The sequence below is a fragment of the Coturnix japonica genome, linkage group LGE22C19W28_E50C23 (assembly GCF_001577835.2).
Source record: "Coturnix japonica isolate 7356 linkage group LGE22C19W28_E50C23, Coturnix japonica 2.1, whole genome shotgun sequence".
Lineage (NCBI taxonomy): Eukaryota > Metazoa > Chordata > Aves > Galliformes > Phasianidae > Coturnix > Coturnix japonica.
The window spans coordinates 1,082,031-1,095,350 of record NC_029544.1 but is presented as its reverse complement, the minus strand read 5'-3'; the positions used below and the strand labels follow the sequence as shown (position 1 = coordinate 1,095,350).

Genomic DNA, 13,320 nt, shown 5'->3' with positions numbered 1-13,320 from the left:
GGATGGAGGGGGGAACGAAAGCTGGGGGGGGGGATGGAGGATAGGACCGTATGGGACCCTCAGCTTTTTATCCCGGGGGTCTTCACTCCTCTGTCCCCCACAGTGACACAGACATAGAGCAGCCCCCACCCCCAGCGCTGGATGCAGGTGAGGTCCCCCCCCCCACACACACACACCCCTGGTGTCACCCCATAACTGGGTTCTACCCCCCCCACCATGATCTGTCTCCCCACAGACATCACTGTCACCGTCACCCCGTCACCTATTGCCACCCCTGTGCGGGGGGCTGTGGGGCACGGGCCCTGTTTGGCCCGCAGGGTGCCCGCCCGTGCCCCCCCCTCTGCCAAAGGACCCTCCCCACTGAGCACTGCAGGGACCCAAACCACACTGCCTGCCCCCCTCCGTACCCAGGAGAACACGTCCATGGGGCTGAGGGTCCCCAAGAAGAATGGCACCCCAGGTACATCCATCCCCCCCCAACCCACCTCACTCTGCACTATGGGGGGGGTGCTGGTGCTGAGCCCCCCTCCCCACCCTCTGCAGGCTCCTCCAGCGCTGGCTTGACTCTCCGTGTCTCTGCCACCAAGCACATGGTGTGTACGGAGGGGGGGGAGGTGGGAATACCAGCTCTGACCCCCCTCACCCTCATCCCCTATTACTCCACAGCGTTCTGCCCCCACCGCTCAGTGCTCCCTCTGCACACCAAGCCTCACCCCTTGCAGCTCCCAGCCACGTGCCCTGCAGGTGGGGGGCAGCTTAAGCACTGGGGAGGGGTCCCAACCTGTCCCCTCTATCCGTGCTGATGGTGTTGTCCCCTCGGAGACCCCCCTGCGCTGGCGGCCAGCTGTGACCCTCCAGCCTGACACTGCTGATGACAACGAGCTGACCCCATCCTGGGTGAGTGTGTGCTGTGGGGCACTTGGTCCTCATCACACCCATTCCTCCCTCCTCCTTCAGGTAGAGTTGGGGGGGCTCTAATGTGGGCATTCCCCCCCCCCAGGGTAAGGTGGTGGTGCAGCTCTTCAAGGGGAATGAAGGCCAGCAGGACACTGAGGTGACAGTGGCACTTCCCAGCAGCACCCCAGGCCCCAGCAAGGCACAGGTGAGGGGGACTGCGGGGGTCCTTGGGCTCATCCTTGGGTTGAGGGGGGGACCCTGGGGGTGAGGAGGGGGGTCCCACTGCAATCCCCGTGCTCAGTTTGTGTCCCACAGCGAGCAGCCCAGCTCCTGGGCCAGCTGCAGCAGATGGTGCAGGATCGACCAGCTGCCATCACGGTGCTGACGGAGCTGTGGGGGCTTATGGCTGAGTGGGGGGTGGACCCCAAGCCCCAGGACCCCCTGGACACCCACAGTCTCTCCTCGTAACTGTGACCTACGTGGGGGCTGAGCTGCATCTCTGTGAGCAAAGGGAGCAGGTGAGGGCACAGGCAGACCCTCCTGCTGGTGGCCAAGGGGCTGGTGGGGGGCACAGAAAGACCCCAGCATCAGGCAGAGCCCGCTCCATGCAGGGCAGTGTTGGGTGTTCTGGGCACAAGGAGGGTGGGAAGGGGGGGGAATGATGCTGAAAAAAGTGTGAATAAAGTATTTTCTGCTTTGCTTTGCTTTGCTGTGTGGGGTCTCCTCGCTTGGTGGCAGTGCCACTTGTTGGCCACACGGTGACAGCAGTGCCCGCAAGGTGGGAGAGCTCGTATTCAATCAGCTGGTGGGGCTGTGTCCCCCCCCTCCAACCTCCCACCCCATCCCCACGTTGAGGCTGAGGCAGCAGCTGCACCTCCCAACCCTCTATATTTTATTGGGGGGTACATAGAGTGCAACAAATGGCTGCGGGGTTTGGGGATGGGGGAGCTCTGGGGGGGGGATAGGGGGCAGCACAGCAATGGGGGACCCCAATGCCCACAGGGTGCTGGCATGCAGGGGGGATTTATACTTGTGAGTGGGTGTAGGGGGGGTGCAGTGGGTGCACACACGTGGTGGTGAGCATGCACGTGCATGTGTGATGGGGTGCATGGGAGGGGGGCTGCAAGGTGTCGGTGCAGAACAGCTTTCCCTATGGGCATCATCAACTCAGGGCTTTGGAAGGTGGGGAGAGGGGGAAAGGGGGGGGATGGTGCCTCAGGAGGTGCCCCCCCCCAACCCCCCCAGCCTCAGTGCTCAGTCCGGGTAGATGATGAAGCCCGAGAAGGTGCTGTACTTGTTGGTGTTCCCTCCGTGCACTTTGCCCCCATCCAGCTTGACGCACACCTCGTCACCCGCGTCCAGGTGCAGGATGACGCTGTTGCTGGCGTAGTCGTAGTTCTGATCCGCGTCCTGCGCGATGGCGCTGGCCCGAACCTGAGGGGAGGGGGCACAGCCATCAAGGACCAACCCCCACCCCCCCCCACAACCACCATATGTGGCCCCCAGGGCAGTTTGGGGGGGGGGTGCTGAGCTCCTCTTTGCCCCCCCCCCAGCCCCCAGATCCCCTCAGCCCAGCTGCTCAAGGTCGTGCTGCCCACCTGCGTCAGTGCTGTGATGCCAGGAGGTGGCAGTGCCAGAGACCCCCCCTCTAAAACAGTGTCCCTCCAGTTCAGTGTCCCTGAGTCCCACAACCCCCCCCCAGCCCCCCCAAGGGTGAAGGAGACTGCAGAGCCCTGGTGATGGAATCCACGGCCACCCTTGGCCTCCCCCCCACCCCGTGGTTCCTTGGGGGGGTGGCTCCCATTGGGGTGGTGGACCTGGCATCCAGCACAACGGATCGATGCTGGTTTATCCCATAATAAACAGAAAATGTCTGGGGTGAGGAAGGGCTGAGCTGCATCTCTATGAACAAAGGGAGCGGGTGAGGGCACAGGCAGACCCTCCTGGCAGTGGTCAGGGGGCTTTTGGGGGGGCACAGATAGACCCCCATAATAGGCAGACCCTATTCCATGCAGGGCAGTGTGTGTCTATGGTCCTCAAGTGGGAGTTCTGGGCATAAAGGGGAGATTGATGATATGATGGGGGTGGTGGGGATGAGTGGAGCTATGGGGCTCTGCTGGTCCACCCCCAAACCTCTGCAGAGGGGAGAAGGGAAAGGAGGAAAGGGATGGTATGTGAGGATGAAGGGAATAGGAGATGGGGGGAGCAGAGATGGGAGATGTGGGAATGGGGATGGAAGTGGAATGGAGGGAATGGGGTCGGGGATGGAGGTAGGTGTAGGGGAATGGGGATGGAGGGAATGGGATTGGGGAAATAGGATGGAGATGGGGATGAGGGAGTGAGGATGAGTGCAGGGTGATGGGGAAGAAGGAATGGGCTTGGGAATCAGAATGGAGGGCTCGGATGGTGGAAACAATGTATGAAGTGGGATGGCAGGAATTTGGGATAGAAAGCTGGGGGGAGCCAGGATGAGGGGAAAGAAGGATTGGAGAAGCAGGATGGGAAGAAACACGACGGGAAAACCAGACTGGGGGAACTGGAACAGGAGAGAAGGGATGGGGACAGCAGGCAGTGGGAAAAGGGCTGGAGGAGACCCAGACAGGGCTGGGAACCGAAGGGCAAAGGGGCTGAATAGGGACACGGGGGCCCGGTGGGAGCTGCTGGGGGTCCCGTCCCGTACCTGCCCGTTCTTCATGAGGTCAGCCCACATGCTGGTGCCGTCTCCGCCTCGCATGAGGACGTGGTAGGTGAAGAAGTAGATGCCGGGGAGCGGGCAGGTGAACTTGCCACTCGATGGCTCGTAGTAGTTGCCCAGGTTGGTCACCACGTCGTCGAACTTGAGCACCTCGTAGCCCTCGTGGGGTTTCTTCAGCCCCGCATAGAAGGCGATCTTGGGGCTGTAGAAGGAGGGGATGTACCCCCCAGGACCCGGCCCTGGAGGTCCCGGTGGTCCCGGCCGACCCGGTTCACCCGGCGGTCCCCGTGGTCCCGGTGGTCCGGGGGGGCCCCGAACGCCGGTGCGTCCTTTGCGGCCCGGTTCTCCCTTTGCCCCCGGTAGGAAGGGAGGGGGGGAGGCGGGAGGCAGCTCGGGGTAGGGGTCGCAAACCATGCGGCAGCTGCCCAGCATCTCGTAGTGCGCGGCCGCCTTGGAGCTGTGAACCAGCAGCGGGATGGCCACCAGCAGCACCAGAACCATGGCCACGCCGACGGCCGCCCCGGCCACGCGTTTCCTACGGCTCAGCCGAGAGGCAGCCAGTGCCAGAAGGTCCTCGTCACCCTTGGGAGCGATGGTGGAGCCGGGGGGGTGGACGGCAGGGGGCCGCCCGCTGAGCCTCAAGGCACGGCAGGGAACGGGATGGGAGCGGGGATGGGGCGGGATGAGGACGGCGGTGGGGATGGAGCTGGTGGAAGGGAGGGAGGTGGGAATGGGGATGAGGATGGGGACGGCAGCGGGGATGAGGTCGGGGATGGGGATGGTGACGGAGGTGAGGATGGGGTTGGAAATAGTGGTGAGGATGGTGACAGCAGAAGGGATAGGGACGGGAATGGGGATGGAAGTGGTGGTGGGGACAGGGATGGGGAGAGCGGTGGGGATGGAGCTGGCAGCGGGGATGGGGACGAGGTCGGAGCTGGGGACACCAGGAGGGGTAGAGATGGGGCCGGGAATAGGGAGGGGGACGGGAATGGGGATGAGGACGGCAGTCGGGCTGGCACTGGAGCTAACGGCAAGGACAGGGATGGGGACAGGAATAGGGCTGGGATCGAAGGGACCAGGATGGGGGTTGTGGGTAGGGATGGGGATGGGACAGGGATGAGAGAAGGAATAGGGACAAACGGATGGGGACAGCACCGGGGCCGGGAGCGATGGGGCCGGGCACGGAGCAGCGGGGCTGGAATTGATGTCGGGACCGGAGCCGGGAGCGGAGCTGCGGGCGGAGCCGGGACTGGAGCTGGCGGAGGGGACGAGCGCAGAGCCGGTGCCGGTGCCGGTGCCGGTGCCGGTGCCGGTGCCGGTGCCGGTGCCGGGAGCGGAGCTGGGACCCGAGCCGGGAGCGGAGTCGGGGCTGGAGCCGAGAGCGGAGCCGGGAGCGGAGCTCCCGCTGCAACCAGGACCGGAGCCGCTGGCGGAGCCGCTGGTGCAGGCAGGACCGGAGCCGGTGCTGGTGCTGGTGATGTAACCGGAGCCGGGATGGAGCCGGGACGGAACTTCTCTCCAAGTTCCCCGAGAGCGGCGCCCCCGTTACCGGCAGCGGCCCCCGGGGGCGACCCCGCTCTCCTGGCTCTCACCGCCGGCAGCTCCTGGGGCGGCTGCGCGGCGCTGTCGGGGCTGCCCCCCCGGGCCTCTCGGTGCCCGTCGGTGCCCACCTGCCGCCCGCGGCTGCGGGAGCCACGTGCCGAGTCCGCCGCCCGCACCGCACCGAGCCCGCAGCTCCGCTCCGCCCGACGGCACCGGGCACGGCAGGGGCGGGGGCGGGCGGGGGGTGTGCGGGGCTCAGGGGGGGGTGGGGGGGGATGAGGGAGGGGGTGCAGGGAGAGGGGGGGGTGAGTGTGCAAGGAGGGGCTGGTGTGCGAGGGGGTGCAAAGCTCGGTGTGTGCTCACGGGGTGTGCACGGGTGTGTGGACTCAGTGCATGAGAATGGGTGTGCAGAGCATGGTGTGCACTTGGGTCCGTGCATGAGTGTGTGTGTGCAAGGTTGTGTGCAGTACATGGATGTGTGCATGGGGATGTGTGCATGGGGATGCTGGTGCAGGGCTGTGTGTTTGCACGGTTATGTGTGTGTGTGTGTGCACAGGGCTCCATCTGCATTGGTGAGTGCGCAGGATGCGTGTGCCCACGGGGCTCTTTGTGTGCAAGCAGCGTGAGTGTGCACAGAGCTACGTCTGCATCCACGCGTGCACAGAGATGTGCAAGACGTGGGTGTGAGTTTGCCAGGCTCGTGCTGTGTGTGTGCATTTCCATGTGCATGAAATGGGTGCAGTGGGTTTGGTGGGGGCAAGCTGGGTGTGTGCATGCGGGACCCCCCCACAGCTCTCCATCTCCAGCCCCACTTGGGGTCCCTGCATTCCCCATTTCTGGGGGCTATTCATTTTGGGGGGGGGTCTCACTCACATTGGACCCAGCAGAGCAGCAGCACCCCAGGGCTGGAGTTTCCTCAGCTCTGGGGTGGGGATGCAGCCCTCAGCCCCATGGGGAGCAGATTTATGGCTGCTCTTTTCAAACCTTGACAGCTTCCCCTGCTTTGTGCACAGCCAAATCTCACCCTCCACCCTTGGGGTGCAGGGCTGCCCCTCATGGCCTCAATGCTGCAACTTGGGGGGGGTTAAAACAACCTGAAATAGGAGCTCTTTGGGACCTGCAGGGCCCATGCATGTCCTCATGCCCATGTGTGCATGCAGGGATGCAAACTGGGGGGGCTGCAGGCGTGCATGCACACGCTATGTGAGCACAAGCACCGTGTGTGCCTGTGCATGCATGCATTTGCATCTGTGCATGCATGGTGTGTGTGTGCACACGTGTGTGCAGATGCACGTTGGCACACGGGCAGTGGGAGATGCTCCTTCCTGAGTAATTTATCCGGATAGTCGTTAAATTTGCAGGCTGGGCCAGCTCCCTCCAAAGGGCGCCGATCCATCAGCCGGGCTCCACGACGGATTTATGGGCCCTTTATGCTGGAGGATCAATGCAATCCTGAACCGCCCGGCGCTGTTTGTGCAACAAATTACAGCAGTGGGAGCAGCTCCTGCAGCGGGGTTGGGGTCCGGGAGCGATCGATGCTGCCCGAACTGTCCCTTGGGGATGGGGACATCCGAGTCCCACCGCCGTCACAGCCCTAATGTTGGTTGATCTTAATGAGCAGCAACAGCGAATTAATTAGGGAGGCCGCGAGGGGAAGCCTGAGCGCTAATTAGCAAGAGCCGGGGGCATACGGGGAAAGGGAGCTCAGTGCAAAGGTCCCGTTCGTGGGGACGTGAAGGGTCCCAGCTGCTCCCAGAGCTCCCATCCCATTGGGGTCCCATTGGTGGTGCTGTACCCAGGGGCAGCTGCAGAACCAGCACAGAGAGAGAAGAGAGGGAGAACAGAGCAAACAGTGCCGGTAAAAATAGCGGCAGCACGGAGGGAAAGGTCAACCCCGGAGAGAGCAGCGGGGCTGGGGGGGAGATGGGGGGGATGGGGGCTCGGAGATGGATCCTGCTTGTGGCTATAGGGGCAGATCAGCCCCACACAGTGGCACTGGTGGTGGAGGTGCCCCACTTGGTCACGGCGGATGGGGATGTAATGGCTGTGGGTCCCCACGCCATGAGAAGTGGGGATGACACTCCTTGGGGCTACGTGGGGCCGGCGGTGATGGACGTGTCCTGCAGCAGCTACGGGGACGCTGCGGGGCGCCGAGCCCTGCCACCAGCTCAGGGCTGGCAGCGGAGCTGGGGAGCAGAGCATGAATAAATGCATGATCCGCAGCCCCAGGGCCGCAAGCAGGGCCGGCAATGGGAGGGGGGGCCGTCTGGCGGGCACCAAAGCACGGTCACCATCTGCCTCCAAAGGCAGGGTCACATCTTGGTCCCTATAGCCCAGCGTGCCCAGAGCCTCATGCCCAGTGCAGGGTCTGTGATGCACTGTGTGTTGCCCTCCATGCCCCTGATTCACAACACACGGTGCCCATACATTGTGCATGGTCCACAGGGCTCGGTGCCCCATCCCAGCACCCAGCACACCGTGTCCCTGTCCCTATCCCTGTGCCATCACCTTGGCACTTCCCTCCCAGTTGCAGCGTTGCACTGGGACCAGCAGACAGATTGGAGTGTCAGCTCCCGGCACGTGGTCGCGGGGGAGCCTTGTGTAAATGAATATAGATTGGCCGGAGGCATCCGGGCGCCTCGCTCCATCCAGGGTGTGTTTGCAATAAAGCCAGGCCGTGAGCCGGGCCTAAATTGGATGAAAATTGTCCTTGAATGGAGACAAATAAACCAACAGCAGCGGAGGGGGGAGGACACGAGGCCTGGGGGGGCTGCAGGAGGTTCAACAGGTCCTGAGGATGGAAGGAGGGCGATGCTGCCTGTGTGCATGGTGATAGATGGGAAGTGTCACCTGCTGCCTGCATGGGGGCCTGGCACCTTGTCGCCCACCCCAGGATGAGGGTGCCCTGTCCCCAATGTGAGCCCTGTCCCCAGTGTCCTCCCACCCCTAACGTGTGCCCCCCCAGCTCGTGCTCTTTGTGCCCCAGCACCTCCTGGCATCCTCCCCCCTCCCTGCTGCCCAACCAGGTTCGTTAACATCTGCTGCTAATTGCTGATGAGGCAGCTGAGGGGTTATTAACAGGGCACAGCCCCACATGTTGTGGCTGTGTTGGGCTCAAGGTGAGGTGAGTTGGGGGAGCAGATGATGCTTGGGAGGGGGGGAATGTGGGGACCCCCAAGTTCACCTGCACTCTGTGTTCCTTGGGGGGGTCTTCATGGCACTGCGGCCCCATTGTGAGGAGCAGCGGGGGGTGACAACCCTGAGATGGGGGGATATCATGGGATATCCCCATGAGAGCTTGTTTGGGGGTGGGATTTGTGGCCCCCCCTTGGCTGAGTCACTGCTGGGGCGGCAGTGGGGCCGTCCGTCACCACATGCCAACGTGTGACGAGATGGATGGCTGTGGGCTGCCCCGGATTAATTCTCTGGACAAGCAGCATTTATTAAGGATTCAGAGGATGTCGGGTGGAGAAATCCATCCCAGCCAGGCAGTGATCAAGGAGGGGGGGGGTGGTGGGGGTGCAGGGTCCCACTGCCCCCTGTTATACAGCAGAACCCGCAGCCCCCCACCCCGTGCCCCACTGTCCCCCTGTGCCACCATCCCGGTGCCCACCCCCCCCCCCCCAGGGCTCACCCCCACCCCACGGGGTCGGGGGGGGGCTCATTGCACATTCACCTCATGCCTACCTGAGGCACCCGCTGACAAATAGACATTTAAATCAGACAATTAGCTGGCCTCCACCGCTGACATTTTTAATGTATTAATGTGCATCAACAGCTAATACATATAAAATTCCCCTAATAACAGCACTTGGGTAAAGGGGCTGCTCTGCAGCCCGGCTCTGGCAGTGATGTACGAGTCCAGAGGGACTCCGGCCCCGGAGTTTGCATTAATTACCAGCAAACTGACAAGGCAACGTGACATTCGGGAGCGGAGCCGGATGCCTTCAACCAACCCTTTGCGTGTGTGATGGTGGTGCTTGCACACGCGTGTGTGGATGGATATGCATCCATATATGAGGTGGGGGGTTTGGGGGTGAGGGATCTGTTTGAGGGGGTGTATGGGTGTCTATTGCAGGGGTAATGTGGGTGTATGGGGTGTGTGTGTAGTATAGGGATAGTTCATTCATGTATGTGGGTGTATGTGCAGCATGGGGACACGCGTGTGCACGAGGCTGTGTGCATCATAGGGATAGGTGTGCACAAAGATGGGGTGTGTGGAGCAGCTGTCCCATGCAGGGCAGCCCCCAGCTGGACCCCCCCCAAACGAGGTGATGACAAATGCTTCAATTAAAGGGAAGGCTCCGCCAATCGATGCCTTAAACGCTGCCGCCCGGAGCTGATCAATGCTTCCTATTACACCCAACAGGGGGGTTTACAGCACCCCCTCCCCAATTGGGACCCTCCAGACCCATGGGGGGGCTCCTGTGCTATGGGGGCAGCAAGGCCTGGAGGTGGAGGTGGGGGGGTGCTGCCCACTGCAGTGGGGCTGAGGCCCCTCCTTGCCTCCCAGCCTGATGCTCCAGAGCCAGATTTGACATTTTTAAATCCAGATACTTTAAGAAATCGATCCAGCAGCAAAACACCACCTGCACAACCCCCCCCCACCCCGCCCCCCCCAGCACCGCCCCCCCCCCCATCCACCAGCATCGAGCCTATACTGCAGCATGGAGGGGGGGGCACAGCAGCCATGGGGTAGCCAGGAAAGGGGTCATCCCCCCCCCATGTCATCCCCCTATGCATTCCATTTCAATGCAATCTCCCCCCTCCAGGTGTAGCTCCTCCCCCCCCCCATCCTCATCCTAATGTAGCCCCCCCCCAGGCGCAGCTCAGCCAAGCGTGGCCCCACTGGGAGCCGCTGTCAGGGAGCAAGCCAGGCGGGGTGGGCAGCGAGGGGGGGCCGCTGTCACCCTGATGGGCAGCTGGCAGAGGGGGGGTTGTAGCATCTCCCCCTGCCCCCATATTAGTGGGATCCATAAGGAGACAGGGCTCCTGCATCCTGCTGAGCCGCAGCATGGGAGGGGAGTGGGGGGGGGTGGAGTTGCCTATGGGAGGGGGCTGAGCTGAGGAGGGGGTCACAAGGAGGGGATCACTGCCCCCCCATCTTCCTTCTAGTCCCCACTCCTGGAGTGGCTGTGTCAACAGAGCAGCCGGCCAGGGCTGTTAATAATGAATGAGACCAAATTGGAGGCCGGCAGCGGCTAAGCCGAGCAAACACAGCGGCGGTGCTGAGGGTGGGGGCTGCGGGGAGTGGGAAGGGGGGGGGGGTGGAAGCTGTTGGGAGAGCACAGCACCGGTAAGGGGTACAGCTCCAGCATTGCCTGCAAGGATGTATTGGGGAGGCATGTGGCTGGAGGGGTTGCTGTGGGGCTGAGGTGGGAGGTTATCATGGGTCTGGGGGCTTTCACTCACAGTTGTGGGGGGGGTCTTTGCATATTAGGGCCCTGTGACCCCACCCCACAGCAGCTTGCAGTGCTCTGCCCTTTGCCTGGTGCTGTCACAGAGGCAAAGTCCGTGTTGGGAGGCGTGGGGGGGGGAAGAGCTGCCTGTGAGTTCTATGGGGCTCTGTGTAGAGGTGGGTTGGGGGTGCTGAGGGGGTCCATGGAGGCATGGGTGGGTGTATGTGGTGCTGGGAGGCTGGGGGGGGGCTGGGTGCATAGATGTGGGTGGGCTTAGGGGATCCTGGATGGGGATCTTGGGTGCAAAATGGCTCTGGGTGGGGTAATGGGGTAATGGGATGCCAAGATGGGTAAAGGGGGGTCCTGGGTGGGGCTATAGGACCTGGGTGGTGGATCAGGATGGGAACAAAATGGCTCTGGATGGCCTTGTGGGATCTCATATGGACATAGGGGGCTTTGGGTGGGCATATGGGGTTCTGAGTGGGTGTGAAGCAGGTCTGAATGAGCACTGAGGGTCCTGGGAAGGCACAAAATAGCTCTGAGTGGGGTTGTGGTGCCTCCAGATGGGCACAGGGGGTCCTGGGTGGAGGGTATGGGACCTGGATGGACATGGCCTAACCCTGTGTGGGCACACAGGACTGGGATCCATATGGGCACAGGGGTTCTGGGGGGTGGGAATGGAGCAATTCTGGGCAGGCTGGTGGGTGCATATGGGACACAGAGGGGTCTGTCAGTGCCCCCCTACCCCCAGCCATGTTCCCTCCCACAGGACACCAGATGCCAGAGCTACACCAGAGCCACACTGTGAGCCAGCCAGCATGGCCAAGAGGCTGCTGGTGGCCTATGGGCTGTGGGCACTGGGGGGACCACTGGGGCTGCATCACCTCTACCTGGGCCGGGACAGCCACGCTCTGCTCTGGATGCTGACACTGGGAGGCTTCGGTGCTGGATGGCTCAGCGACCTCTGGAATCTCCACCGTTGGGTGGCCACAGCCAACAGCACTGGGAGGCAGCACAGGGGGGCTGTACCAGCACTGAGCCCCATACGCCTGGTGGGGCAGGTGGTCGTGGGGATCTATTTTGGATTGATGGCTGCATTGGCGCTGCCCTGGGTACCCCAGCTGCTGGCCCAGCCGCTGGCTGTGGGGCTGGGTGTGCTCCTAACAGCCTCTGTGGGTCAACAGAGCACCAAAGCACACCGCGTCCTTACTGCAGCCTTCCTCACCTCCCTCCTCTTCCAGGCCCAGCTGCTGGCGGTGCTGCCCTCCAGCTTGGCTGCAGGCATGGCTGCACAGCGGCACCGCCGCCATCAGCATCCCATTGAGCCTCCATTGAGGCTCCGAGCCCGACTCTTCCGTCTGGGCATGGCCTATATGGCCTTTGCCATCCCAGTGGGTTATAGCCTGCTGCACAGCACCGCCGGGGTCTTGGGCTGGGTGGGGGCTATCCCCATGAGGTCCTTCCAGAGCCTGGCTTGGCTGCTGGGGCTCAAAGCTGGGACTGGAGGATGCACTGAGCGGCAGCTGTGGGCTTCTCAGGTATGAGATATGGGGAAGAATGGGGTTTGCTTGTCCTTAAGGCCACGGAGGGGTTGCATGGGGTGTACACATGTCAATGGGGCAAAAGCTGGGGGAAATGGGGTTTGGCTGCCCCTTATCCTATAGAGGGTACACATACATATATATATGGGGTATATATGGCTGATTTGGGGGTGTTTGGGTGGGGAAAGCTAGGGGGAATGGGGCTTGCTTGCCCTTAGCCTGTAGAGGGTACACATATATATATATATATGGGGTATATATGGCTGATTTGGGGGTGTTTGGGTGGGGAAAGCTAGGGGGAATGGGGCTTGCTTGCCCTTAGCCTGTAGAGGGTACACATATATATATATATATGGGGTATATATGGCTGATTTGGGGGTGTTTGGGTGGGAAAAGCAGGGGGGAATGGGGTTTGCTTGCCCTTAGCCTGCAGGGGGTGCACATGTCTGATTGAGGAGCGCTTTGAGCTGCAGGGTGGGGGCTGTTCCTGCACCCCATTGGATCCCTTATTACCCCTCCCAGGTTCTCGGCGTCCCGCCCTGCTCTGGCATTGAGGAGGTTCAGAGGAGCTACAGGGAACTGGTGAAGCTTTGGCACCCCGACCACAACATGCAACGGGCTGAAGAAGCCGAGCAACGCTTCATTGAGCTGCAGGAAGCCTACGAGGTGCTGGGAGGACCCCGAAGGGCAGCAGCAGGAGGAGGCTGAGCCCAGCGTGCAGCAGCATTGATGGGGGGTTGCAATATGGGGGTTTATAACACGAGGTTTCTTTGCATCCTTTGTTTCTTTGCTCGTGCAAGCTGTTGCACGGGGATGGCTGAGACCAATGGATGGGGGCTTGGTTGAGTTGTGCAAATGGCTGCTTGTGCAATGGGCAGCGTGCAAACCAATGCAATGCACAGCATCCCCTGATGACTTCCTATCCATCCCCGGTCCTTCCAGCCCCCAGCAGCCCATCCCGGTCCAAACGGGATCGTTCAGTCGGAACCGGGTCTCGAACCCTCATACATCAGCTCTCAGTCTCCGCCTTTCTCACGCTCGACTATTTCCGGAGAGGATTCGGCTATTTCCGTCACAGGGCGGTGGCTCTCGGCTGTTTCCGTCCACGTTCGGCTCCCTATGCCCCGCCCCTCAGGGCGTGGCCTCGTCAGCTCCGCATCCGATTGGTCGTCGGCAGAGATAAGCCCCGCCCCTCTAACCCCTGTGTTAGAGGACACAGCTCTGCCCTCTCATTGGCCAGCTCCCT

The 13,320-nt window shown here is 62.1% G+C and overlaps 3 protein-coding genes across 8 annotated transcripts in view; 2 read left to right on the top strand and 1 right to left on the bottom strand.

Moving 5' to 3' along the window:
- Window positions 1-1,597, top strand: part of LOC107325795 (pH-response regulator protein palI/RIM9-like) — a 2,208-nt gene extending 611 nt beyond the window's left edge. Inside the window, exons 2-8 of one of the 4 annotated variants that reach the window (XM_015886961.2) lie at window positions 102-147; window positions 236-460; window positions 544-593; window positions 667-744; window positions 823-897; window positions 1,001-1,102; window positions 1,213-1,597. In XM_015886961.2, the coding sequence (XP_015742447.1) occupies window positions 102-147; window positions 236-460; window positions 544-593; window positions 667-744; window positions 823-897; window positions 1,001-1,102; window positions 1,213-1,365 (729 nt within the window). In that variant the 3' untranslated portion in view covers window positions 1,366-1,597. Of the gene's footprint in view, window positions 1-101; window positions 148-235; window positions 461-543; window positions 594-666; window positions 898-1,000; window positions 1,103-1,198 lie in introns of all 4 variants that reach the window. The other 3 variants (XM_015886962.2, XM_015886959.2, XM_015886960.2) reach the window with 3 other exon arrangements.
- Window positions 1,598-1,916: 319 nt separating this feature from the next.
- Window positions 1,917-5,336, bottom strand: C1QL4 (complement C1q like 4). The gene is made up of 3 exons (XM_015886957.2): window positions 5,263-5,336; window positions 3,578-5,063; window positions 1,917-2,331 (listed from the first exon to the last, which is right to left on the bottom strand). Exons 2-3 carry the CDS (start codon window positions 4,091-4,093, stop codon window positions 2,152-2,154), a joined length of 696 nt encoding a protein of 231 aa, XP_015742443.1. The 5' UTR covers window positions 4,094-5,063; window positions 5,263-5,336; the 3' UTR covers window positions 1,917-2,151.
- Window positions 5,337-10,407: 5,071 nt separating this feature from the next.
- Window positions 10,408-12,849, top strand: DNAJC22 (DnaJ heat shock protein family (Hsp40) member C22). 3 transcript variants are annotated; one of them, XM_032441108.1, is made up of 3 exons: window positions 10,408-10,430; window positions 11,303-12,071; window positions 12,597-12,849. In XM_032441108.1, the coding sequence occupies exons 2-3, from the start codon at window positions 11,352-11,354 to the stop codon at window positions 12,780-12,782; spliced, it is 906 nt and encodes a 301-aa protein (XP_032296999.1). In that variant the 5' UTR covers window positions 10,408-10,430; window positions 11,303-11,351; the 3' UTR covers window positions 12,783-12,849. The 3 variants fall into 3 exon arrangements, with proteins under 3 accessions (XP_032296999.1, XP_015742458.1, XP_015742457.1); XM_015886972.2 differs by lacking the exon at window positions 10,408-10,430 and adding an exon at window positions 10,641-10,682; XM_015886971.2 differs by lacking the exon at window positions 10,408-10,430 and adding an exon at window positions 10,645-10,709.
- Window positions 12,850-13,320: the final 471 nt, after the last annotated feature.

Excerpts from the sequence above, each read along its gene's own strand:
- C1QL4 (XM_015886957.2), bottom strand. The coding sequence starts at position 4,093 with ATGGTTCTGGTGCTGCTGGTGGCCATCCCGCTGCTGGTTCACAGCTCC. Across the intron at positions 2,332-3,577 it reads ACCTCATGAAGAACGGGCAG|GTTCGGGCCAGCGCCATCGC; the intron begins GTACGGGACGGG and ends CCCTCCCCTCAG.
- DNAJC22 (XM_032441108.1), top strand. The coding sequence starts at position 11,352 with ATGGCCAAGAGGCTGCTGGTGGCCTATGGGCTGTGGGCACTGGGGGGA. Across the intron at positions 12,072-12,596 it reads GGCAGCTGTGGGCTTCTCAG|GTTCTCGGCGTCCCGCCCTG; the intron begins GTATGAGATATG and ends TACCCCTCCCAG.